At 61.2% G+C, this 25,276-nt stretch overlaps 1 protein-coding gene across 1 annotated transcript in view; it reads right to left on the minus strand.

Moving 5' to 3' along the window:
• Window positions 1-25,276, minus strand: part of ZNF385C (zinc finger protein 385C) — a gene marked incomplete at its 3' end in the record, with an annotated part of 78,615 nt that overhangs the window by 38,627 nt on the left and 14,712 nt on the right. The window contains exon 2 of the mRNA XM_082331983.1: window positions 11,633-11,881. Within this exon, the coding sequence (XP_082188109.1) occupies window positions 11,633-11,881 (249 nt within the window). The remainder of the gene's footprint in view (window positions 1-11,632; window positions 11,882-25,276) is intronic.

The following is a 25,276-nucleotide window of genomic DNA, read 5'->3' on the forward strand; positions in this document are numbered from 1 at the left end:
CGGTGCTTTGTTTGAAATCCCGAGCTCGCCCCGCGCTGCCGGGAAGGACGCCTGGAGCCCACCCCGGCACGAAGGCGCCCGGGGCCTCCAGCGCGGAGCCCACCCGGCACCTGACCTCTGATAATTGGCATCAACAGCAGCACAACAGCTCGAAAATATTTGGAAGAGGTTTTGTGACGTGAGGGGTACCAACTGGAAGCAGCTTGAGGAGCCACACGACATCCCGCGCCTTCCCAAAGCCGCCGTCAGCTCGCCGTCAGCTGCTTATAGCCCGCAGCCGGGCTATAAGCACATCTGCCGCAGCCTCCCCCCGTCGCCAGGTCTCCGGCCGCATCCCCAGCCTGCCCGGCACGGCCGACGCCGGAGGCAGAACCTCGGCAGCTCCGGCCACGCGGCATCCAACACAGCCCAGCATCGCCATCCCGCTCCCGTGGCCGAGGGCTGCCCCACACGGCACCCGGGGCAGCTGCCTTCCTCCTCCCTCCTCATCCTCCTGGCTGGAGGGTGAAGAGCGTTTGCCATGCCGGATCCCCCCAGCCCCGTGCTGATTTCCAGGGGGGCCGCAGGGCTCCTGAGCCCCCGGATCAGCTCAGCTGGGGTTGGCTTGGCAACCAGCTACCCCTAATCTTCTTGACGCGTAACTAGCCGGGGGGCGACGCTGGCTCCCGTCTCGCCCGCGAGGTCCCCGCTGGGCTCCGTGCCCCTCAGGGGGCTCCCGGGGACCCGCCGCCGCCGGGGAGCACGCCCGCCCGCGCCACGGCGCAGAGCACGCCGAGACGCTCCCGCTGACACGGCAACGGTAAAATAAATGAAACTATTACTCATAAATCTACGGCTGTAGAAAATATCAAAGGTGAACCGGAGCAGCATTGTGTGCGCGTTTTTAAAAAGCAGCAACGACTTGGAGGCAAGAAAAAGGAAGGAAACCTGATTTAAGGCGATCACGCAATGACTGCGGTTAAACGCAGCCCTGCTCCAATAGGCTATAACCGCCTCTCGCGCACTAAAAGCGGAGGAGCCGCAGGGGAAAGGCCACCGGTCCTCGTGCTGGGGGGAAACACGGCCGCGCAGGAGCGTGCGCCCGTCACTCATGGCCGACCCGCCCGATCAGTTGATCGGTGATCTGTCCTCAGCGATATCGGCCGTCCCGCGGCAGCACCGGGGCAGCGCGAGAAGGCAGGCCCCCGGCAGCGGGGCAGAGCGATGCCTCGCCGGGCTGCGGGCTCCCTGCGTGGCCGCGGAGCACCGCGGACCCTCCGTCCCCTTGGTCCTGGGCTGGACACAGCCAAAACGCGGGTGCAGCCGGCAGCGTCAGGCTGAGGGAGCCGAGCACCCCGACCACAGCTCGGCCCCGGCTCCTCGCTCCCCTCCCGGGCACAGCCCCAGCCTCCGGGGCTCAGCCCCTTGCCATTTCTCAAATCACCAGAACTCGATTTTCTCCCTCTGCACGACCGTGCTGCGATGCCATGGGGGTATAAAAAGGAGAGATCACTCTGGGAAAGATGGCATAAAGCACGACGAGGGAAGATCATCTCTTCACAGAAAATTTTATATTGCTTACGACTTACTGTCTGTGAACATAAAACAGTTTAACCAGCCGACCCTAAATCACAGTGACAGCTTTACACTACCCACAAACCTTTGCTCGCGCTTATCCAGCTCAGTCCTACCTACCTCCCCTCCCCATTTTCTTTTTTTCAAACGCTCGCCCCCCCTCTCTCCTCCGGGAGAGCAGCACACGCGTGTGCACATGCGTGCAGAGAAGCAGCCGAGGCGCAGCGGGCACCGAGAGGGGCCCAGGGCTGGAGGCCGGCAGGGACGAGCGGCATTCCCAGCCTCGCCGTTCATCGAAACCCCGGACAAGTCACTTCCCCGCTGCTGTCACCCCTCCTGCCCCGGTCCCTGCCACCCGCTCAGCCCTGGTGCTCGTTGGGACGGCGCCTCGGCACAGCGCGGCCACGCAGCCCTCGCGCACGCATGGCCCGGTGCGACCCGTTTCATCCAGCACCTCTAATCCCCGATGACAGCAGCCGGCGCGGGAGCGGGATGCAGCGGGATGCTTCGCCTCCCTGCCATGCCGGAGCAGGACAGCGGCTGCCCCTGGCCCCGGGAACAACCGAGCCTCCCCCCCGGTCGCGTACCCCGGGGCCGCCGAGGTCCCACGCGTCCTCGCCTCTCCCCAGGGACGTATAAGGAGCAAAACGCACCTTGGTGCAAGGGCGCTGGCTGGCAGAGCGAGGCTGCGCAGCGGCACCCGAGCGCCCGGGGGGCACAGCCGAGCCCCCTCCAGCAGGACGAGGTCGGCTCCGATGCCCGGGGCGGCCGGGAGAGCCAGGCACTGCCTGACCCCGCAGCAGCCCCCAGCACAGACCCAGCACCTCGCCCCCTTCCCGGGGGGACCTCGCCCCCGCTCGAAGCTGCTGCTGGAGCCCTTCCTGGGAAGGGCCCCGCCAGGCTCGGCGCTTGCCCGGGACGGGGTTCAGCGGCCACTAACGCGCTGAGACACGCTCGTGGTTAGCTGCTGCATTTACCATTTTTTCCCCACTTAAAATAAATCCCAGGCTTTCCTCTTCCAAGTCTGCTGAGCTGATGCTACATGGGAAACTGTGAAATGCTCCATGACGGCATGTTCCCCATTGCTTTTAATCCACTTCTAATTAAGATCACGTGTGACGCATGCCTGAGCTATGTGGCCATAAAATGCTATTGTTGCGACTTGATAGCAAACCAAATGGATGAAAATTACAGCAAAATCCAAGATTAAGGATAACTGGCTCACAAAATACAGTGCTTAAAAATAACACGAGGCAATTTCCCCCCCGATTTTGGGAAAAATCGCCACTGCCAGCGGCATCCTCTGTACACAGCACAGCTCAGCCTCTGCCTCCCCGGCTCTGCGGGCAACACATCTCAGCAGCGCCCCGTTCAAGGCGCAGCCCTGCCCGGCTGCCGCTGCTCCCCGTACCGCTCCGACTGCCACAGCCCCACTGCAACCCCACGCCCACAGCACAGCACCCACGCGCGGTCCCACGGGGCACAAACCAAACCCCCTGGAAGGCTCAGCCAAGGGCCAGAGCCCCCGGGCACCCCGAGCTGTGATTTAAGCCGATGGCTTCCCCAAAGCCCGTCCCAGCAGCTCATCCCAGCCCATCCCTGGCATCAGTCGCTCCCGCAGAGGAGCAAGCCGGACGCGTGGGAACGCTGCGCTGGCTGCTGCGCCCGCTCGGGGCTCAGAGGACCAAACCCCTTCATCCCAGCGGCCCGAAACCATCGCAGCCTTTTGATAGGGATGATTTTAAGAGGGGGGCAAAAAGCACGTTATCAGAGGAGGAATCAGCTGCACAGCCAAGCACAGGACCAAGTGTTCGGATCAAAGCTCTCTGCTCCCCCCGCAATGCCCCGTCCTCAGTGAAGCCCCGAGAAGGTCAGAGCCATTTCACACTCGGGAGACAATTTCGGGGCTGGCACGGGACCGAGCGTCAGCCTCTCATATTTGCATGCAACCGGCAGTGGCTGCCGAGGGCTCCCCTCCAAAATGACCCATCCCTCCCACCACCCGTTCCCCCCGCCCCGACGTTTGCACCCTCTGCAGCATCGCCTCTCGCCCTCCTGGACAGGGGCCCAGTTCCCGGGAGACCCCCCCGGTTTGAAACCGCAGCTGCCCCGCTGCCCTCCCAAGCACCCCCGTGGCTGCTGACCCCCCACAGCCCGGGCACCCGGCTGCCAGCCCACCCAAAAATTATACCTGATATAGATTAACTTAGTTTACTATCTTTCGACTTAGTCTGTTATTTTTTTAAGGCAGAACCCCGCCAGGGACGCAGCCGGAGCACCCGCCCCGGCCCCCCGAGACCCCACCGCAGGGGGCTGCGACCTCCTCGCTCTGGGCATCGCGCAATGGGCTGCGCTTGCACAAGCAAAGCCTGGTAGCTTCTCTGTGTCGTTTTTTGCCTGAGAGTTTAAATTTTAAGGATCTTTTAGAATAAGTGTGTCAGGGGGAAAAAAAAAAAAAAAAAAATCCCTGAAGCCTCTGGCCAGAAATGAGGGCAGAGAGCAGAGGGGCAGCGCCCTGATGGGGAAGGCGCTGCATCAAGAAAATCCTTCTAGCAAAAGTTAACAGCTAATCAATTTATTTTTTATTTGAAGTTACCGACTCAATAAAATCAGGGATTAATTCTGATACAATTATTAATCCCCAATAAGCTGAATAGCCGGGCTTTTCAGAGGGAGAGCAAGTTAATGGGGTATTTTCAGAGGATTTACAAAGGGAGCAGTTTTCTCCAGGTTAAGGGGCCGGCCCGAGGCTCCCGTGCCAAGAGGAGGGCTCGGGCTCCCACGGCGCCTCTTGCACGCAGCCCACGGGCTCCTTTCCCCACGCAAAATGGCTTTTTTGGTATAACAAGGTCATTTAGCGGAACAGAGATTTTTTTCGCCAGTCCCCGGTGACGGGGGTAAATCTCTCCCCTTCGCGCCCCTCGGCAGCCGGGCTGGGGCAGGGCTGCTGCTCCCCCAGCACCCGGCCCGCCGGAGCCCCCGGGGACGTCCCCGCGCCCCAGCGGGGACGGGAGAAGCCTGGGAATAAGCAGAGCGAAGGAAAATGTACAATTACGCAACTGCGCTTCTTCAAATGACACCTGATCCCAGCAAACATCTTTAAGACATAAAAAAACATTGAATTTCTCCCACTGAGATTCCAGGTTATTCAAATCTGATCTGAAAAGCTATTTTTAATCATCTTTGCTCGCAGCTGAAGGGAGCAGCTGAGGCCAACGGAGCAGGAGGACTCCGTATGCTTGTCCTTCGCTAAATTTACAGAAGCTTAAAATATGAACCCCGCTACTGCCTGGCCACGAGGTTATCGATCACCGCACGGGTAGACGCGGCGCCTGTCACAGCTGAATATTAAAGACCCGTTAACGCACAGGGCGGGTGGGGATCTGCCATCATGAAGTTCAGGAGAGCCTGATGCGCGGCATCGACGTCCCCAGGAGGAACGGGCTCAGCTCCCGCTGGGGTCGAGCGGGAGCGCTCCCCCACCCAGCCCCTCCGACCCGCGCCTGCCCTTCCCCGCTCCCGGGCCAGCCGGACCCTTTGCTTTCCCTGCCAGATTTCTCAAAAAAGTCCCAAAAGCAGGAGAGCAGCAAAGCACTGCAGGAATTGAGGAGGAAGCCAGAAAACCCAGCTTTCCCCCCACGGCATGGCTGCTGCAGCTGCCGGCGGGCTGCCGAGGCTGCTCCCGGACAGGGGGTCCCGGCGAGGGCCAACACGGCACGGCCGGAGGAACCGGGCACCTTCCCACCGCGCCTGCCCCAGCCGGCGATGCGGCCGTTGCACCCCAATTAGTCCCCAATTAGACTCTAATCTTGCATGTTTGTATATTGTTTAAATCAATACATTGGATTTTATTGCAGACAAAGCGCCACTGAGCACCACCCTATTTATTAAAGACAATTAAAGGATTCCGTGCATAACATGAAACTGAAAAAAATGAGATCAGCACCCATTTTCTTGGTAATTAACAGCTGAAGAGCTCGGACAGCAGAGAGCAGCAGGGGGAAGGCAGGAAGAAACGCTCCCTGCAGCTGACCTCCGAGATGCCGGAGCGCACGGAGCAGGAGCACGGAGCAGGAGCATGCAGTGGCCGGGCTGTTCGGGGTCAGACCTCCCAGCTCCCCTCCCTCCGCTGCCCTCTGTGCCAGAGCCCTGCTGTCCCAGGCGATGCTCCGGGTGGTTTTCAGGACTCGTCTACCAGCGGGGTTATCGCAGCCCAGCAGAGAGCACAACCACGAGCCAGTGCTCCTCGGTCAGCGCAACAGGCTGCGGGGACCCTCCCTGTGCTGCCTGAGGACAGCTCGCCCAGGCCAGCGACAGCCTGGGTGATGCCCAGAGGCACCAGGCTTCGTCCAGTGGTGCAGCACCCGAGGACCCTTCCGGGGTCTCCCCTGGTTTAACACCACAGCCAGTCGCTGCTGTCCGGGTAAACCAGCCTTCACGCACTGCGACCCCGGGTCTGCACCGCAGGCTGCGACGGAGGAGCTGTTCGAGGGGAGTGGGTTCCCCCCAGCACCCAGAAGCAGCTCCGCCTGCTGCCAAAATCAGGGGGTTCGGCTGGCACCCCCCATGCAACACAGGATAACTCCCACCAGCAGCCGCCAGCCCCTCACGGCTCCCGGAGCGGCACAGGCTCCCATGGGGTCCCTGCGTCCCCTCCCGGGGGCCCGTCCCCTCCGCTGCAGGCCCAGCGATGCTGAAGCTGTCACACCGATTTCTCTGCTCATCTCAAACCTTTCTGCTCTGCAAACACGCACAGACAGACATTTCAGCGGCTAATTGGGGAAACTGGGATCTTCCCCTTTGCAAGGAGCCGTTATTTCCACGCAGTGCTGCCAAGCGGGTGGGGACGGCAGCGCAGGGAGCTCCGGTGCGACTGGGGGACAGGGTCTGGGCACATAACGCCACGGGGGCACACGGAGCGGAGGAAGAGCCTGCGATACGGATTGGCACCAAGGCACAGCTGGCCCTGGGTGCTTTGGCCCAACCCTGCCCACCCAGCCTTGGCACCGGCTTTGGGGAGCAGCTCTGGCGACGGGGGAGCACGAGCCACCCTTCACATCCCAGGACTTTTTTGGGATGCTGGTGGAAGGTCCTTTTTGGGGAGCAGTGGACTGCAAGGGAGTGAATTCCCGAATGCTCCAGCTCAGCCCATCCTGCGATGGGCAGCCCCCGAGATCCTCCAGGAGGAAAAAGGGAAGGCAGCAAGCCCTCGTCCCCGCTCCCTGCCCTCCCCCAGCAGCTGGCCCTGGCTCAAGAGCAGCGCTGGAGGCCGTGCCGGCAGCCACCGCAGCCTGTTTTGGGGGAGGCACAGCTCTTTTTGCTCGTTCGGCACCAGAACGGGAGGGTCCAGCTCCTGCTCGTGGGAGCACGAGGACACCAAGAGCAAACGGAGCTCGCTTGGGCACCCTTGAACATCACAGGCAGTAATTAAATCACTCTTGACCCAGTTGGATTTGAACTGGCATCTGCAACACGAAAACATCTTTCATCTGTGGACATCCCGTATCTAATTGCTGCCACACTGCAATTCAACACGAGACAACAGAAATCTATGATTTGCCTTGCAAGAAAATGCCTAATGAACAATAATTTGTTTTTAAGTTGGGGGTCTTTCTGGCACAGAGCTAATAAATTGTAATGATACTGATTATCACATCTGTTTGCCAGCTAAGCTCCTCCGCAGCTTTGCTCCATGAAACGCAAGCGATTACAGCCTTTGCAGAAATAACTGATCAGAGAAGCCAGAGGGGAAACGGGGAAGATGGAGCGGCTCTGCGAAAGCTGCCTTTGATGTAGCTGTAGATGTCAGTGCGAGACAGAGGCGCCAGCTCAGAGGAATAGCCCATCTTTGTCTAACTCGATTATTTCATTTAATCCATTGTCTTTAAACAGCACCCCCTGCTCCCGAGGCTCCCCAGTGCCGACGCGCTGTCCGAGCCCCGCGCTGCCTGCCCGCTCCGGGCTTGTGCTGGGCTGAGGCCGTCGCCGGAGCGGCAGGGCCCTGGGCTGCCCAAGAAGGGGCGACTGCTCCCGTGACCGCAGGCACCCAAAGGTGCTGTTTCGGCTGGCGAAGGGCTCCAAGAGGAGTGTGATGGGGCAAGGCAGGGCCCCCCTGCACCGGGCTCAGCCCAAGCAACCATCACCTCTGCCCAGCCCTGCCTGCACCCTCCTGCCCGCGGTCCGCAGCCCAGGCAGGAGCGCAGCCCAGGAGCTTTTCCAGCGCTTGTCCTTAGCTCACTCGGGCGCGGCAGAAAGGGCTGGTCCCCTCTCCTCGGCAGCGCTGGTCGGTTGGGTTCGGGGGGATCAGCCCCTCTCCCAGCACAGCAGACGAGGGGCTGGGTGGCACCAAGCACCCACAGCGCCAGCAGCACGCTCGGCGACCGGCGCGAAGGGGTCACGGGCATCGCGTCAGCCGGTTCCCGGCCCTAATTTGTCATTCGCGGCCACGTGCCCTCCCGTGCTCATGCCTCAGGAGGCTGGGAAAGGTTGCCAGTGACAAAGCTGGAAGTGACATTTTTGAACAAAAGCGTGAGGGAGAAGGTCGGCTCCGGACGCGTGGAGCGGGCTGCGGCGGGAGCAGCGTCCTGCACGGGCGCCGCTCCTCCACCGCTGCGGGGAGGGCAGGAGGGATGGGGAGACGAGGGGAGCAGATGTCATCTGCAATTTCCCCACATAAGCAAATCGCAGCCCTGCGCAAGCAGAAGCCGACTTCACCTTGAACGCCAGAGCAAAGCGTGCACGAAGCTGACAGCGCAGCAAAGCCCCGAGGGCTGCGACTGTCTGCTGGAGCCCTGGACACTGATAGAGGTCAGGGACGATGCAGAAGTACAAAGAGCATACTTGCGTGCTCCGAGATTCTTTGGCTCAGTAGGAAACGCATCCCTGGAGAGCCTCCCATCGAGCCACAACTGGGTCCAGGGGGAGAATCTGGAAGCTGCAAGCTGGAATTTATGAGCCCTGTTCCCATTAAAATAGCAGGCGATATTTCCATCTGTCAGTAAACGATGATAAACAGAGCAGCTCCTTTGCATATCCCAGACCTTGCTCAAACAAAACCACCACCAGGGAGGATTTGGCATACAGATGACCATTGCCATGCTAGGAATTTATGGCTCCAGCCCGCCCAGTCTTTAGCAGGAGCAGGTATTTATACAGGCTGATCCCCAGGGGTCTGCCAAGGCCAGGGCACCGCAGCCAGGGCCTGGCACCGACCGCAGCGCCCGGCTGCCCACCCTCTTGCTTTGCTGGGGACAAGTATCCTCCCGAGCCGGCTGCGAGCCAGGCCCCGTCAGCACTTTCCTGCCTTTGAGGAAATTCGGTGTTCAGCAGGATGGAAGGTGCTGGAGGGGAGCACGGGTCCAGGCTCGCACCCAGGACTCCCAATGCAGATTTGCCAGAAGCCACCAGTGAGCACAGCAGCGAAGGCACCGGCACCGAGCACGGCCGCCTCGGTACCCAGAGAGCATCACGTGTTGTGCACGCGCGGGACGCTGCCGTTATCGCCCCTCCCGCTGAACGGGGCCGGACACAGCAGGTTTTACCACCCTGCAACCCACTCCTGCTTTCCTGTTTGCAAAAGCATTGTGGATTTGTTTGCCAACCCTTCAGATGTTATTAAACAAACGTTCCCTGACAAACTCGGGACTCTTCGGCAGAGCAGCTCCCGGGGGACCGCCCGCCGTGGGCCGCGGAAGGGCAGCCGGGGCGCAGGCGCCCGGGAGCGAGGGGCTGGCACCAAACACGCCGCTTTACAGGATTCCAGCCCATTCCTGCCCTTTCTCGACCCCCTCAACTTCTCATCACGCTCACATACCCACGCAGCGGATAAAGGCATCAGGTAGCTACAAAGCACTTTGGAGACCCCAGCTCATTAATCCAACTTGTAATTAGCCTGCAAGGAAAGGAGGGCCGTTACTGAGCCGGCTGCCTGGTGCGACTCAAAGGGGGTCGCACCCAGGCCCCCGCGACCGCTGCTCCCCGCGGAGCAGCCGCAGGGTGCGCAGCCAGCGACGCTCTCCGTGAGCGGCAGCGGGGTCCCGGGGGAAGCCCCGGCCCCGGGCTGGGGACACCGGGCACTGCCCTGGGCGCAGGTGTCTGCACCAGCCCCAGGAAGGGCAAATTCCCTCGGTTTGCGGCTTAACACCATGCAAACCCTTGCGGCCGAAGGCTCGGGCAGGGCTGGTCGACGGTTGCTGCAGGGTGACATTTGTGGGTGCGTTTCCCTGCTTTTATGCAGGAGAAGCTCCGCAGCAGCCAGCTCTGCGGGCCCGGGCCAGGTAAGTGCCAACAGATGGCAGAGGGCAAACCAGTCCCTTGCCCTCGGACGAGCTCCCGCCCGGTGGCACAGCACCCACCGTGTGCCGGCATCCCTGCCACGGCTGGCGGGCGAGGGGCCGGGACCACCCAGCCCCGGGGGCTTGTAGGCTCAGAAAGTGCCCCCAGAGAACCAACAAGGGGGCTCGGAGGAGCCTGCCCTCGCCAGGGTGGCGTGCGGGGAAAAACCAGGCACAGGGATCCTCGCTGCTCCTTAGCGGAGGCTTGGTCCTGCCATCAGAGGACGTACTCCTTCCCCAGGCTGCAGCCCGACAGCTGGTTAATAAGCGGCTCTGCGCCTCCCGGAGCTGCTAACACCACCGAGCGGACATGGCGCCTGCCTGGAGGGATGACGCCGGGCTGCTCTCTTGCCAGCCATAACACGACAGAGGTGTTCTATAATAATTAGGTGATGAACAGGAGCTCCACTGTCCAAAAAGAGAAACCGTCCCCAACTCACAGCAGCCTCGGATCACTACAGCCCCACCATCGCATCGCAGACAACCAGCAAGTAAACCAGGCGGCCGAGCGCGTCACCCCCGAGGGGCATCCCACGAAAGACACCTTCGCCTCCGAACGCCGCAACACCCGAGGTCCCATGCGCTCAGCCCAGCACCTAAACACTTGGCGAAACAAAACCACGGACCTTAAAACGTCCCATCAAGGGCGAGCACGGAGCTGTCTTGGCTGCCACTTCTGCTAAGTGGCTTTTGTGATAAACGTCGGTCTCTAAACGGAAAACAAAACCTGCCCTTGTTGCAACGCGGGTGCTTTTCTTCTCACTGGAACAGATTGGCCCTGTTAAACACATCGACCCCAGACGGCCCAGCTTGTCTGGTTTATTGTAGGGCCCATCAAGTGTCCGCGTGGCAGCGGACAACACCCCGGCGCTCGCTGGGACCCCAGCGAGCCAACGGCAGGGAAGAGCTGCCCTTGCAGGAGGCACTGGGGCCGGTGACCTCCCCTGCGCAGACACCACGGGAGCCCTCCCGGGGCAGCCAGAAAGCAGCACGATCCCCCACCGCCAGCCAGCACAAGGGGACAATTTGCCAAGGACGTTACGTGTCAAAGGGCCCGCGGGACCCAAGGCAGCCACAAACTGCCAGAGCATCTGAGCGCAGGGCACAGCAGGTTAACAGGGGTTGCCAGTGCAGAGCACCCCAACAGAAAAATGCAGGTGAAGTTTTAGAAGACTGTAGTTTCCAACAAAACCTCCAACCATGTTTGAAAATGTCACTTGAGAGCTTTTGAACGGTCCATGCTTAACCCTCAGCACCAAAACCTAAGCAGCATTTGGAGTCAACAGCGGCCAAACTCAGCACAGTGGCAGGAGACGTGCACGGCAGGAGGGACAGGGTCAAGATGGCACCTGGAAAGCAGGTAGCCACCAACCCAGAAGCCAACAGCCACTCCACCCTTGGATATGCTCATCCCACCTGCGCAAGTCATCTATGGAAACCCAAGGAGAAGCTCACGAAGACACAGAGTACCAGCAACCGCCCTTGCACGCAGACAGGACCCACAGGTGTCCATCCGTCCGGCGCAGCATCACGGGCTCTCAGGCCCCAAAACCCCTTGGCGACCGGCAGTGACAGCGGGGTGGGGAAGCCCCCGGAGCGCAGGCAGACCAGCAAGCGACAGACGCCGAGGACACAACACAGCCTTCCGAACATCCCACGAATCCAGCGCACCAAGCCCAGCGGAGCAGCTGTCCCAGAGCGAGGGCAGCCTTTGGGCAACCTCGGCCTGACGGATGGGCTCCTACCTTGGGCTGCCGGCATCTTCCCCTTGTTGAGCTGCTTGAGGCGCTTCTGGTGGGACTTGCCGTTGTAGTGGATCTGCGCCTGCGCGGCCGAGTTGAGCTGGATGTTGCAGACGTCGCAGAGCGTGAACGACTGGTGCTTCTTCTCCCGCTTCATGCGCTGCTCGGGCTGGCTCGGCGGGCAGCTGGCTGCCTCCACCAGCCGCACCCCGTTCTCGGGGTTGTGGGACGGGCTCAGGGGTCGCTTCATGCCTGCGGGAGGAAGGACAGACCCGCTGTGAGGACAGGGGGACCGGAACAGGGGGCCAGGCGAGGCAGGAATACGCAGCACAGGTCCCACGCCTGCGGGGTGCCCAGGCTGCCTGGATCTGGGGGGACTCCCCGAGCAAGAGCAACAGCGTTTGCATCTCTGCAAGGAGTTGCATTAGGCCAGAAGACACGAGCAGCAGCAGCATTCCTAGGTTAGTGCTGGAGCAGGGAATAACCCACTTCTTCCAAGATCCCAGCACCAGACAACACTCCTTGCGTCAGTTAAAGTCTTTCTGTTCGCTCCCGGACAGCACCGCAGGTTGGCCCAAGGCAGAGCTGGGATGGCAACCAACTCTCTGCAGGCAAGAAATTCAGCTGGAAGAACTCGGTGTGCCGCTCTGGCGGCCCGCAGCCCGTCCCCACCGCGGCAGGAGGACTGGCACCAGCACCTCGAGCCACGAGCACTCTCTTGCCCGCAGTAAGCGGGTGCCTGTCCTGAACTCGGGGCTCTGCGGGACCAGCTGGCGCTGGGAGCTCGAGTCCCAGACCTGCACAGGGACACCACGTGGAAGAGCTGCCGTGGAAGGGCTGGGGTCAGACGGGGATGGCCCTCCTGCAGCCTTTGCCTTGCAGACACACTGTCCCCACTGCCCGACCCCGAACTGGGAGCTGGTGGGACATCCAGAACTGAGCCTTGGAGAGGCACGAAGGTCACCCGAGCCCCTGCGATCCAGTTACCACCTTGGAGCTGGCAGCTGCCGGTTACAAATACCCACAGGCACGCCGTGCCAAGACACCCCGAGGGGCCAAGAGCGGGGGACCGGGGTGTCTGCGGGCGGCCCGGCAGGCCCCAAAGGTGCACTGCGGAGATGCCCCGGCATCCTCGGGAAGGGCTGTGCCGACACCGCTCGGGGGTTCATCTGTGCACACCTCGGGCATCAGGGACCAGACCAGAGGCTTTGGTTTATGCAACGGGCAGCCTAAACCCCACGGCTGTCCCTGCCTGGCTTCGTGCAGCACCATCCTGGAAAACCTCACCCAGCAGCCCCAGCCCGCCGCTCCCCATGGTGGGAGGCTCTGCACATCCCCACGGACACGGCTTGCGTTTCCCAGTCCCGCACCCACTGCGAGCTCAGTCCTCCCTGCCCGTTTGCTGCAGGAGGTGACAGGCCGAGCTCCCGCAGGCTCCTCTCCAGGACAAGACATAGAATCACAGAATCGTTTGGGTTGGAAAGGACCTTTGGGATCATCGGGCCCAACCGTTAACCCAGCACGGCCAAGGCCACCACCAAACCATGTCCCTCAGCACCACGTCTCCCCGGCTTTTAAATCCCCCCAGGGATGGGGACTCAGCCCCTGCCCTGGGCAGCCTGGGCCAGGCCCTGACAGCCCTTTGGGGGAAGAAGTTTTTCCCAATACCCAACCCAACCCTGCCCTGGCGCAGCTTGGGGCCGTTCCCTCTCGTCCCATCGCTTGTTCCTGGGGAGCAGAGACCGACCCCCCCGACTCCAGCCTCCTTTCAGGCCGTTGCAGAGAGCGATGAGGGCTCCCCTCAGCCTCCTCTTCTCCAGGCTGAGCCCCCCCAGCTCCCCCAGCCGCTCCTCCCCAGCCTTGTGCTCCAGCCCCTGCCCCAGCCTCGCTGCCCTGCTCTGGCCACGCTCCAGCCCCTCCATGGCCGCCGTGGGGTGCGGGGCCCAGCGCTGAGCACAGCACTCGAGGCGAATAGTTCAGTCCAGTGATTTCTCCCCAAAAGACAACCCATTCCAACGTGAGCACCCCAAGAAGCATCACCGGTTCCCCAGGAGCCCCCTCGGGGCTCAGCACCGAGCCCGGCAGCCCGGCGTGGGTGGGCTCGGTGGGGGCTGCCCGCCCACCCCGCACCCCGCCGGCGGGGGGGCACCCGGGGCCCCACGGACAACGCCGCTCCTGGCGCAGTGGAGGCGGCCGGGCCCAGCCCCGCACCCGGCCCCAGCCCCGCACCCGGCGCCGGGGGGTCCCGGCCGCTGCAGCCCCGGCCGCGGCCCCGCGGTGGCGCCCACGCTCCGCGCCCGTTCCGCGCGTGGGTCCCGCCGCGAACCGCAGCAGGGGGCGGGGGCGGCCCCGCTCCGAGCGCGGAGCCCCAAAACCCCGCCCGGGGCCCCCAAAACCCCGCCCGGGGCCGCGGGTCCCCCGCCGCCACGTGGGGGTGCGCTCCCCCCCACCCGTGCAGCGAACGCCTCGGTCCTCAGCGGGCTGCGGCATTTCCAAGGCACCAGACCCGTCTTGCTCCTTCCAGCTCCCCGGAGGGGACAACACGCATCTCCCTCAATAGCTGTGTTTAGCAGAGAGCCACGGAAGGTTTTTCCACCAGTGTTAATTGAGCGGGGGGCGAAAGCCGGGACTTGGAGGGATGGAGGGCGACCCCGGCCGCCCCCGACCCGGTGTCACCCCAGGGCATCTCCCCACCCCGCGCCCACCGCCATCTCCTGGGGGAATTAACCTCGCTTTTGCTCGGGAGGGACCGGGACCCCCGCAGCCTGCTCCAACGCGGGGGCAGCCGGGTGGGCCAGCCACCAACGGTCCCTTCCAGCCCAAGTTACTCCCTGATTAACCACAAATGTTAGCAGTAAGATCCTTAAACTCTGCTTCACCAGTTAAAATACTAAGCAGCATAACCAAAAGGAGCTTTATGTTAAAAACAAGTCAATCCACTTTTTGGCAGGAGGATTTAGGAGCCCGTGCAGCCCTCTGGTTCCCATTAACCCTGGCCTCTCTCAAGACACCTCAAGATTTTTCCTGAAGCTCCAGCTTCACCTTGCAATGAAAGCGAAAGAAAATGCATAGCCCTTGTGCTTAAGACAAGTGAAAAAAGCATGGCCCTGTTCTGAAAGGCTCAAAAAACCCCTAAATTTTATTTACAAAAAACAGCTGATGTTTTTCAAATGAAACCCCCCGGCTGGCGCAGCGGCAGGAGGGAGCCGCCCCGCACCGAGAGCGAAGAGCTCGGCAGCAGAGCTGCCCCGTCCAACCAAACCGCGTCATCTCTGGTCATTCCCCAAAACTCACGGCGATCGATGCCCGATCACGCTCGGATGGGCAGGGAGCCCTGCAGGACCCCAGGGAGAGGGCCTTTACCAGAATAACCATTAGCGGGCAGCTGGAAAGCAGATCTGGGAGACGATCAGCAGCAGGAATGTGAAACGGGGCCCCGGGGATGCAGCGGGACACGCGGAGCGCTGGTGGGGACGCGCCAGCGGAGGCAGGACCCCGGGTGCCCTTGGCATCCTCCCCTCCCCGGGTATTTTTAATGCAATTACAACCCAGGACGCAGAGCTAAAATTGGAACATTATGTGGACAAAGTATCCCAAAAGTCTCCCTCATCTTAAAAAAAGGAACTGCTGTTGCTTTGATTAGACAGCAGCTCCCTGTCCCGGCTCTCGTTGCAGCGTTTAAAAGGTCTGTCCTAATTGCATGCACGCTTGTCTCATTCACTTAATTTCTGCTGTGCCTGTTCTGCTTCTCAGGTGTCAGGACCGTAAATTTGGCGATTGGAGGCTGGGACCGGTCACTGCGCATGCGAGGACCTGCGTCTCCTTGACTGACAGCTACTCTGGGGCAGATTGCACCCTTCCAGCAAAGCACCGAGGATCTTTGGGAGTGGGGGGAAAGGGCTATTCGGCACCCAGCACCTCAAGACGGGCCCCTACCTGGGCTGAGGTCCCCAGGAGGTCCCCTCCAGGGCCACCCAGCCCTCACCCTGTCTCCAACATGGTTGTACTCACAGTGCCCACGCAAGGGAAGGAGGGGAAACTGAGGCACGGTGAAGGTTAATGACACCCCCCACACCTCCAGGGGGGCTCTGAGCCAAACCCAGCACCAAGCACAGGGTCACCGCATCCCAACTCCCTTCCCGCCCCGGGGCCAAGGAAGCCAAGCCGTCATCCTTTCCCCGGAGGGCCACGAGCAACCTCCCCTTTTCGGTGGTCTTCCCACAGGGCTCCACTGGGATGGGGGCTGGGCCACCACTCGCCCACCCCTGCCCAGATTTCACCTGGCTGATCCGCATCAGCGACACCTCCCGGGCCCGCGACGCGCCCCCCGCTATCTGCGCTTTTTGCTGCCCTTTGCTCGGAGCCGCCGAGGGCTGCGCCGGCCCCGCCGCCGGCCAAGCAGGGCCAAAGGCTCCTGCCGGGTGCGAAAAGCTCCCTGACAGATGTCCAAATCTCTCTGAAATAAAAGAAGGTCAGAGCGGCTTGGGTGTCACCGCAGCAGCGAGCGCTGCGTCCAAGCGCCCGTCCTCCCACTGCGCAGCGCTTCCAGGACACGCTGCCCACCGTCCCGGCGAGCCCCCATCCCGTCCCCCGCCGGACGCTGGCCCTCAGCCCTGGTCCCCGAGCCCCGGACACCCCGCAGACACAAACACAGCCCCAGCCCGGGACTGCAGCACCCCAATCCCCGAGTCCAAGGGAGCTTTTCCCCTCTAGTCCTCGCTGCTTTTATTGTTTGCAATCACTTTGATTAACAAATCGATTCCGGGGTTGCCGTCCCCTCATCCCCATCCCTCCCGCAGTCAGACTTGGCCTCCCCAGCCCGAGCAGCGCAGCAGGCGGGCGGGCAGGTCTGCACAGCCAGGCCGTAATTCTAAGGTCAGTTTTATGCTCTTGTACAGTAGCCCATAACCTCAGGTCTCTCCCTCTCTTTTTTTAATAACACCATAAACATGTTGCAAGAGACCGTAAAGCGCTGACAAATGTTAGAGAGAATTTAAAATCCAGGCATTGAATATCCGAAATAAGAAACACTGGTTTATAGAGGGTGCGTGACAGCAGAACTCGCCTGCTGTCCAGAGAGCATCCGTGCCGGTGGAAGGGAAGCAGCGGAGCGAGGCCACGCCGCTGCAGCTGCTGCAGGACCTTTGCAGCCCCCGCTCCCTTCCCCGACCGCCCCAGTTCAGCCCCCACGGGCCACGCTGCCCCACCAGCAGCGGTTTCTCCTCCCAGGAGCCAGGCCAGATGCATTTGCCCCAGGGGCCCGGGCAGCAGGACTCTGTCCCAACGCTGGCGCTGGCCCCAGGGACGCCGCATCCCTGGGCTCCGGGGTAACGTTCAGCTGATGCCCCAGCCCAGATTCTTCCCAGCCCCTGGAGAACCTGACTGGTCGCCTGAGCACTCAGGGCCTGGCCGTGCCCCGTTCTCGGCGTGCAGACGGCAGCGAGGTCCCATTTCCCAGCACCCCGACGCCTCCAGGCTCCCTTTGCGGGAACGCGGCTCGCCCTGCCCTGCGGTCCCCTGGGCAGGGGACATCCCTGTGGCTGCTCTGCGCAGTCAGCCGACGAGTTTTTGAGGAAGCCCCACGCTGGGACATCCTTTACTTCAGCTCCTAAACGTGACCCAAACTTCAGAAGCTACAACTTCCCAGGCAGGCAGAAGAGAGCGGCTCCGTGCCGACGCGCGCCTGCAGCTGCCTGCGCACCCCGCGAGCACGGGGACGCAGCGGCCCTCACCTCTGCACCCAGGGAGGGCCAAGTCTCGGTGAGCCCCCGGGCTGGGCAAGTGACCGAGCAGCGCCCTGTGCCACAGCTGGCCACCTTCTGCTGGGCGGCTCTGCCAGGAGCTTGTGGGCGACAGCAGCCCCCGATGCTGGCAGGGAGGAGCGAGGGGGATTAGCGAGGGCGATGCCAGCAGACACCTGCAGCGTGCTGACACATTTACACACCCTCAGCCTGCGAAGGAGGAGCTGGAGCTCAGAGCACGTGGCAGAGGTCTTGCAGCCACCCACCCTCCATGCTGGGGCCCCCCAAAATCTCCAAATAGCTGCTTTTTAGCAGAGGGAATAGGCTTGCGCCCAGAAGAGCCGCTGGCTGGGTATGAGCTAAGTCACCAGGGCAGCAGGGTCCTGGCCAAGCAATGAAATCCCAGTGAGAGCGTGGGTTTGATGCACATCGGGTCCTTCGCCTCCAGTCTGATACGTGGACAGCCCGAGGACAGACCCAGCGAGGCTGTCCCGGGGCGCGGGGAGCACAGTTAAACGCAGCCCCGCCGGAGGTTTCCGTGCTGATGCAGCCCAAGCGTCTGCTGGGGGACGTTCTCCCCACCCCGGCGGGGACCCCAGGCTCCCTCCTGCCAGCAGCACCGATTTGTGTCCCACGGGTGATTTATTGGGCCTCAACACAACGGGCCCAACACGCGGGGCCAGAACCTCCACCCAAGTAAAACCGCCTTTGCTGAAGAGGCATCAAAATTGAAAATCTGAAGATCTCTCCCATTCAGCAACGGGGAATCAGGGAAACCACCCCCTTAACCTAGAGCTTGGCTGAACTTGCTAAGAGAGCAGGAAATGTAAAAAAAACAGAAATCTGATTTGAGCTCGCATGACTCCACAACACTGGATCTGCTTTCCTCACCTCTGGTTGAATGCACATAATAAATAAAAGCAACGGAAGTTGAAGAATTAGTACGAAAGTCACCACCAGCAGCTGTCACAAAACTCACTTAAACCCCCCCCCAGCAGCAATCTTATTTGCAGTGGCCCCGCTTGCATTTGCAAAGATGCCCAGGAAAGCCAGAGACCACCACAACCCCTTCCCCGAGCGCGACCGAAATCACTGCAGCTCATTGCTGGCTCCGCTTGCACTTTTCTACTGAAATTTGTCCTTCGAGCGGATAGCGTGTCCCCATTAAAATTGGCCTGAATGCGCAAACTAGCCAATAGTTGTACCATGCTTGGAGGCGTAAATCTCGGCAGAAGGGCAGCTGGAGTCCCGGAGCAGCTCCGTGATCCCGTCACTGCCGCGCACAGAGGCCAGGCGGGTGTTTGCGCCGGGGACCCCCCGCCACGGCCACCCTCGAGAGCCCCCAGGGAGCCCCAGGGTGCAGAGGAGCCCGGCTGGGGGGAGGCAGCCGCACCGTCCCGCCTTCACGCAGACCCCCCGCCGCTGGCGCAGGCGATTTCCAGCTGCCCCATCCAGCTGGGTTCGGGACAAAGCGAGACTGGAGAGGCAGCACCCGGTGTCCCAGCCCAGCGCAGGGAGGCTCTTACCTGCTCACCAGCAAAGGGATCGCCAACCCCTGCCCTCTCGCAGCCGCCGAGCCGGCTCCTGCCCGTGTGCCGGCAGGGCACGGCAGATGCCCCTACGCCTGGAGAGTTTCCGACACTTGTCTCACATTTCAAGGAGCACTTCAAATGAGGTTCGATCGCCACTAAATCAGCCCTCATCAGCAGCCTCCAGACGAGAGCGGGGCGAGGACGAGCTGGGTGCCTGCGGCTCAGCAAGTTTCCAAAAAGCCCCGAGCGTCACGCGGGGGAGCGGGCGCCAGCTGGCAGGAGGCTGCACTGGAGGAGCTACCTTGAGCCAAGAGCGGGCGAACGCACCTGACATCAGCTGTGTCGGTGAACGGGGAGATGGGGGAGCCTCCCAGGCTGCCTCGAAGGTCGGACCCAGAAAATTCCCTGTGAAGCTTCATAGAGAGGCACCGGCCGCTGGTAGAGGGATGCAAAGGCAGCCAGCCTCAGCTGCAGCGAGCGCACGAGTGCTCTGCCCCCGGGACGGCGGGGCCCAGGAGCCCTGCTACGGCATCAGGAGAGGCTCTGCTGCCCCGGACCAAGAGCTCAGCAGACAGAGGCAGAGCACAGATTTCAGAGGGCCCTGGCCATGCCCACATCACTTTCAGCATTTCATAACACAGCATCAAACCAGCCCCCTTCTGCCCCCCCAGCCCCAACATATGCTCACTAAAGCCGGTGAGGCACGTTCTAGGATCAGCACATAAACCACCCGTTGTCAGAGCAAGGATTAGCGTGAGCCAGCCCTCCCAAAGAGCTCAGGGCTGCATGGTGGCTCCTGGCACGGGGCCCAGAGCACACAAGGGGCTCAGACCATCCCGAGACCTCAGGTCTGAGCCCCCCAGATGCCCAGGCTGGCTCTTAGCCTCGGATGCCCCCAGGGTCCCCCTCAGCCCCGCTCCCAGGCGCTGAAGGGCAGCAGGACATCCTGCAGCACCCGGGGCACGCAGAGGGCATTGCATGGGCACGCAGAGGGCATTGCATGGGCACGCAGAGGGCATTGCATGGGCACGCCGGCGCTGCCGCGCCTGTCCTCTCGTTTGCACATCAGAGATCATTAACACTGCAGGGCTGCATGTCCCCTGAATCAGCAGATCTCTGCCCTGCTCCTGAACAGCGAGGACAGCTAAAACCCGAACCGAAGGAGACACTGTGGAGGGAACAACGCTGCTTTTCTGCAGCGGTGCAGAGAACATGCCCGCCTGCCCCAGGAGCCAAAACCTGGGGAGTGCCTCTCAGCTCCCACCCCAGGCTCCCGCCACCCCTCAGCGATGTTGGTAATGAGTTGATTAATCAGCTTCAGCAGGGACCAAACGGGCAGAGCGCAGGGTAATGAAAGAGAAAACATGGCAGTGGCCGGGCAGGCAGGGCACACGGGCTGCGTCTTTTTAGAGTGATAAATGAGATGGTGCTGGGTCTGGCCAGCACGCTGTCCTGGGCATGTGCCCCAGCTGGGTCCCGTTCCTCCCCCGGGCCGGGTGGGCTCCCGGCAGCGACCCACCCGCTCTCACACCAGCGGAGAAAAAAGCAAAGCAAACACAGGCAGGGAGCCTGACATTTTGTCCCCGGAGGTTCAGCTGTAAATGTTAGCACAGCGTAAGGGAGCAGCGGGAGAGGAAAGATTGAGGCGCCAGCAGTTCATCATCCTGACCGGCTGCCGCTCCCCCGGCGGCTCCGCGTGCTGCCAGCTGAGGAACGCCTGGCACCGCGCTTGCAAGATCACAAAATCCTTCAGGTTTCTTGTGATCAGCACAAAGATTAGGGCAGAGCCACCTACTACAAACCCACAGCCAGCTGAGGCTGTGCCTGCCCTTGGTGCAGCCGCCCGGCACCGAGCCCTCTTCCCCGCACCGCCCAGCCCTCGCAAGATGCCAGAATTCCAGGAGGGCACAAGGCTCCCGGAGGGTGCGGGCAGGCAGAGCACCAGGGCTGAGCCGGCTGCCCACGGGCACCATCCAGGGCAGGGAGGAGCCGGCAAGGTGGGCATCTGAAGTGTCGCAGCCAGAGAGGAATAAACCAGGCAGCTTCACCGAGCTTTGGGGAGAAAGCAGGGTTGTCACCCCAGCATGCCATTAATCACGGGGCGGCTGCCGGAGAAGCGCTGCCCAGCCGAAGGGATCTGGCTGATGACAGCTCTGGCTGCTCCCTGCCTCCGCGCTGCTCGCCTCTTAAAATAGACCCGCGGAGTGCAACCCGATGCAGCCACGGGGCAAGCCTTGCTCCTCGCTGGCTCTTTCTACTCACTACAAACAGGGTTTGGTTTTATTTTTTCAAATCCCCCCGAAATCAAATCCAGACACCACTTGTGAGATGGCAGCATCCCCTCTGGGCCCAGGGCTGGCTCCCGGCCCCCCAGCAGAGCCCCAACCCTCGCGGTGACTCGCACGGACCCATAAAGAGCGGGGTGATGCCGCACGTGGCGCGGCTTCGCTGGCATCGGAGCTCCCCGAGCGCACCGTCCCTCCCGTGCTGCTCGGGGCAGCCCCCGCCCTGATCCTGGCCCCCACCGCTCTCCTCGCTGAACTTGCTGCGGCTATTTTCTCTTGGAAAATAAAGTACAGAGAAACTCATTATGCCAGGGGGAAGGGTCCCAGCCCCGGCGGCGCCTCGTGCCCCTCGCCGCTCGCTGAAGCTGCCCCAAGCAGGTTCCTGGAGAAGATGACTTACCACGTGCGCTGGACTCGGAATGAGATTATCGCATTAAACGTTAAAAGTCCCAATTCAGAGAGCACCAGCCAGTGCTGCTCCCTCTGCGGAGCCAAACTAAATCTCCTTACAGCTGTGTTTGTGCTAGAGCCACGTGAGGAGGGAAAGCAAAGCTCGGAGGCCGTGCCCTGGCCCCTCAAAAAGGTTTGTTCCCAGGTAAGAACAGACCCTTCCCTGGGGCCAGCACCCCAGCCTGCCTGGGCAGGATGCGGCCACAGCCCGGCACCCACCAGGCTCCGGCTCCGCCTGCCCAGCCCGCGCCCGAGGCAGCTCTGCCATCGCCACGCAGCGCGGCACTAACCCCGGCACCCGATGCTGGGCGAGGGGCTGCCACCCCCACCGCGGGCACCGAAGGCTGGGCCAGCCGCGGCCACCACCAGAGTCACGAAGCCACAAGCACCGCGGTGGCGGCAGCCGCGTTCCCCACCCACGCGTGCCCCAGGAGGGAGAGGTGAGGGACACCCACCGCAACGACTTACAGCGACGAGCCGGGGTCCCGGCGCTGGCCCACGGCAAAGGCGGGCAGGGGCTTCCCTCCCCGCTCCCCTCGCTCCCCCAGCTGCGACAGGAGCTTTTCGGGGCAGAAACTGGCTTGGAAGCGTGTTTGTGGATAGCTGCTGACTAATGCGGGAGAGCTCCAACTTAAGTCAGAGCTCTTGCAGGCTACTGTATTACAAACTAAATTAAATATTTCAGAGCGCTAAGCAAGTGACATTTGAAATCCAGCCATTGCAGGGGTATCAAATAAAGATATTTGCAACAGGATCCGTTTAAATCCATGTAGTGCTTTGGATCAGCCCATCAAAACAAGCCCATTGCTTTATTAAAGTTATCAAACACCCGATCTCCTGGAGGAGGCTCCGGAGCCCACACGGCAGAGCTCAGTGGCTCGGAGGGGGCAGTAAATAAGCTGAGCCCTGCTGGCCCATGAGCCTGCCATTAAAGCATAGCTTTGAAAGCTATTTTCATTAAAAAGTTAAGACTAGCAAGAGACTTTGCATTACTTCTGCCTCCTGAACCTTCCATGACCATATGTTGCGTGCATTTTAGCCACCAGGACTGAAATACCCACGGCTGGACAGAGGCTCTCCCTGCACCTCAGGATCGCTCACAGAAACACTTAAATTCGGGAGGGAGCCGCACCAAACACCACCAAAGCAATTTCTTCCCAGGCCAGGACCCCCCAAACAACACAGCACATCAGAACCTACCGGAGCATCGCAGGGCTGGCAGAGGGGTCCCTGCCCAGGGACGCCGGGTGCAGGGATGCCGCAGCACGGGAGCAGGGATGCCGGGGCACAGGAGCAGGGATGCCGGGGCACGGGAGCAGGGATGCCGGGCAGGACACCCAGCCCAAAGCCCTCAGGGCTGCTCCCCTCCCCTTCTTATCCCCCTCCCAAACGCAGCCCACCTGGGGCTGCCCCTGAGCTGGGTGTAACCCACCCCGGCAGCTGTCGACAAGGGGATTCAGGGCAGCGGAGGGAAGGAAAAGCACCTTGCCAAAGCCGAAACCTGTTCCCAAACAGATCCCTCGGACACACGTGTTACAGGAGTTACCAGGAGGTCGTTCAGTCGTGACAAAGGCCTCATTTACTTCCCCAGTTAAGCAATATGCTCACTGCATAAAAACACACTTTAAAAATGAAACTTTGTCAAAATACAACAAAACTGCTTTCATTAACTTCCCTAAAAAAGTGCTTGGAAAGGTAAAGGCTGGAGCAGGATTTTCCGCATCAGTCACAGCAGATGTGGCAGAGTCTGGGCAGCAGGATCGGGCTTGACGATGAGGAACATACATGGTCAAGGTCAAATTTGGGAAAAATTTGCTTACCAGCCCACGGTTCAGTCCCAGCAGCTTCAGCGGGAACTAAAGGCTCCCCGAGCGCTTTGGTACTGGGGCTGCTCTCAGGGCTGCCCTCCGACCGCTGGCTACCGAGCCCCGACCTTCGGAGAGCAGGGGCCAGGGAAGCCCGAGGGCCCCGACAGCGCGGCACGCGGGGCCGCGCCGCCGCCGCGCCGCCCTGGCACCAGCTGCCCCAGATCCGCAGCGCTCGTCACGGCTCTGAAGTTCCCAAACCTCCCGACTGCCGGGAAGAGCTGGAAAAAGCGTCGCTAGCTGAAAGGCAGATGACAAGTAAAAAGAACCCCGAATTTATTGTTTTCTTAGAATTTAGAGTGGGAGGAAGGAAAATGGGACGACCCATGATTTTTTAATGCCTGCAGTTGGCAGTTCCATATTTAATGTGACAGCATCCCTTTAAGAAAAATATGTTCATACACAGGAAAGAAAATAAATTGGCAAAGCAATTTGCTTTCAAGCCAGCCTGACAATTCCCCACACAAACGCTTTACTGCAGCCTTGGGTGAGCCGCAGTGGCCGGTGCTCCGTGCTGGGCAGCATATAATCTAAGAGTTTAAGGATGCTTCAGTGGTTGACAGCCCATCTGCTAATATTGGAAGCAGTAATTTATCCCAGCGACGGTACAAAGAAAGAGTGGAAGAAATAATTCATTTTGTGTGAGACAACGAGGAGACGCGTTGTCATGTTACCACGCTGACAACCCCACAATACAAACAGAGCTGCTTGTTACAGAGCCTGAACCCCGCACGATCAAAAGGGTTTCTTCATTCGGGGTAGGAAAGGAAAAAAAAAGAAAGGAAGAAAGGAAAAGGAGAGCTAAATCAAAGTCTGTGCTTACCATTTCTTATGAAAGAAACTTGTGAGAAATGCTTTCTGCGGAGCAATTAGTAACCAGGACCCGAGGCGAGCGCGGTACGGGCAGGACCCCGCGGGACCCGCTGCTGCCGTCCTCCTCGGGGCTGCGGGAGCGTCAGCCCCACGCACGGGCCTTCGGTCCCCGCTCGGGGCAGCGCGGAGGGGGACGCGGCCGAGCCGGCAGTGCCAGCGGGAAGGATGGGCCTGAGGAAGGCAAAGCGCGACGGCTCCGGAGCCGCGGGGAGGAGAGGAGCCAGGAACCGGGGTCCAAAACCATCCCTCGCCTCGGCATCCACCCCGGTCTCACACCTGGGCTAGCGGGGGACCACACAGTCAGCGCTTGCTGCCTTCAGACTAGCTATGGCGGTGCCTCCAGATTATTTTAGGGTGTTGGTGTGGATCTGGCAGAATTATTGAACCCTCCAGACCATGACAAAACTTCGCGGGTCTTGGAAGGGCTCTGGCTCAGGGCGGCCGGGGAGAAATGCAGAGACATTCCCGGACTGGTGGGAAAGACGGGGCGCACGTTGGCACGTGGGAGCACTTTGGGTCCTTCCAGTCATCAAGCCCCTAAAGCCTTGAGCCTGCCCGGGGTGGTCCCCCAGCCCAAGCCCCCCGAGCCTGGCGGCAGCGAGGGGCTCCCCAGGAGCAATGGGGCTGCAAGGGTCCCGCCACAGCGCCGCACGAGCGGGAGCCGCGCTGCAGGAGCGCTGGCCTCCAGCCTCAGCTCACGTCTTGAAACGCTGACTTGTCTGTGAACCGCTGGGAAGCCATCACTGACAGGCAGGGAAATGGAACGGGACAGATGATAATTAATTGTCCGTGTCTTTCAGCATCTCCTGGATATGGACTAATGAAGTTATACATTACTCGCCGGCTAGGGGATAGAAGGAAGAGGAAAAAAGTTTGAGAGCTTGGGTTTAATCAGTTCAGT

The sequence above is a fragment of the Platalea leucorodia genome (genome assembly GCF_965183815.1).
Source record: "Platalea leucorodia genome assembly, chromosome: 22".
Lineage (NCBI taxonomy): Eukaryota > Metazoa > Chordata > Aves > Pelecaniformes > Threskiornithidae > Platalea > Platalea leucorodia.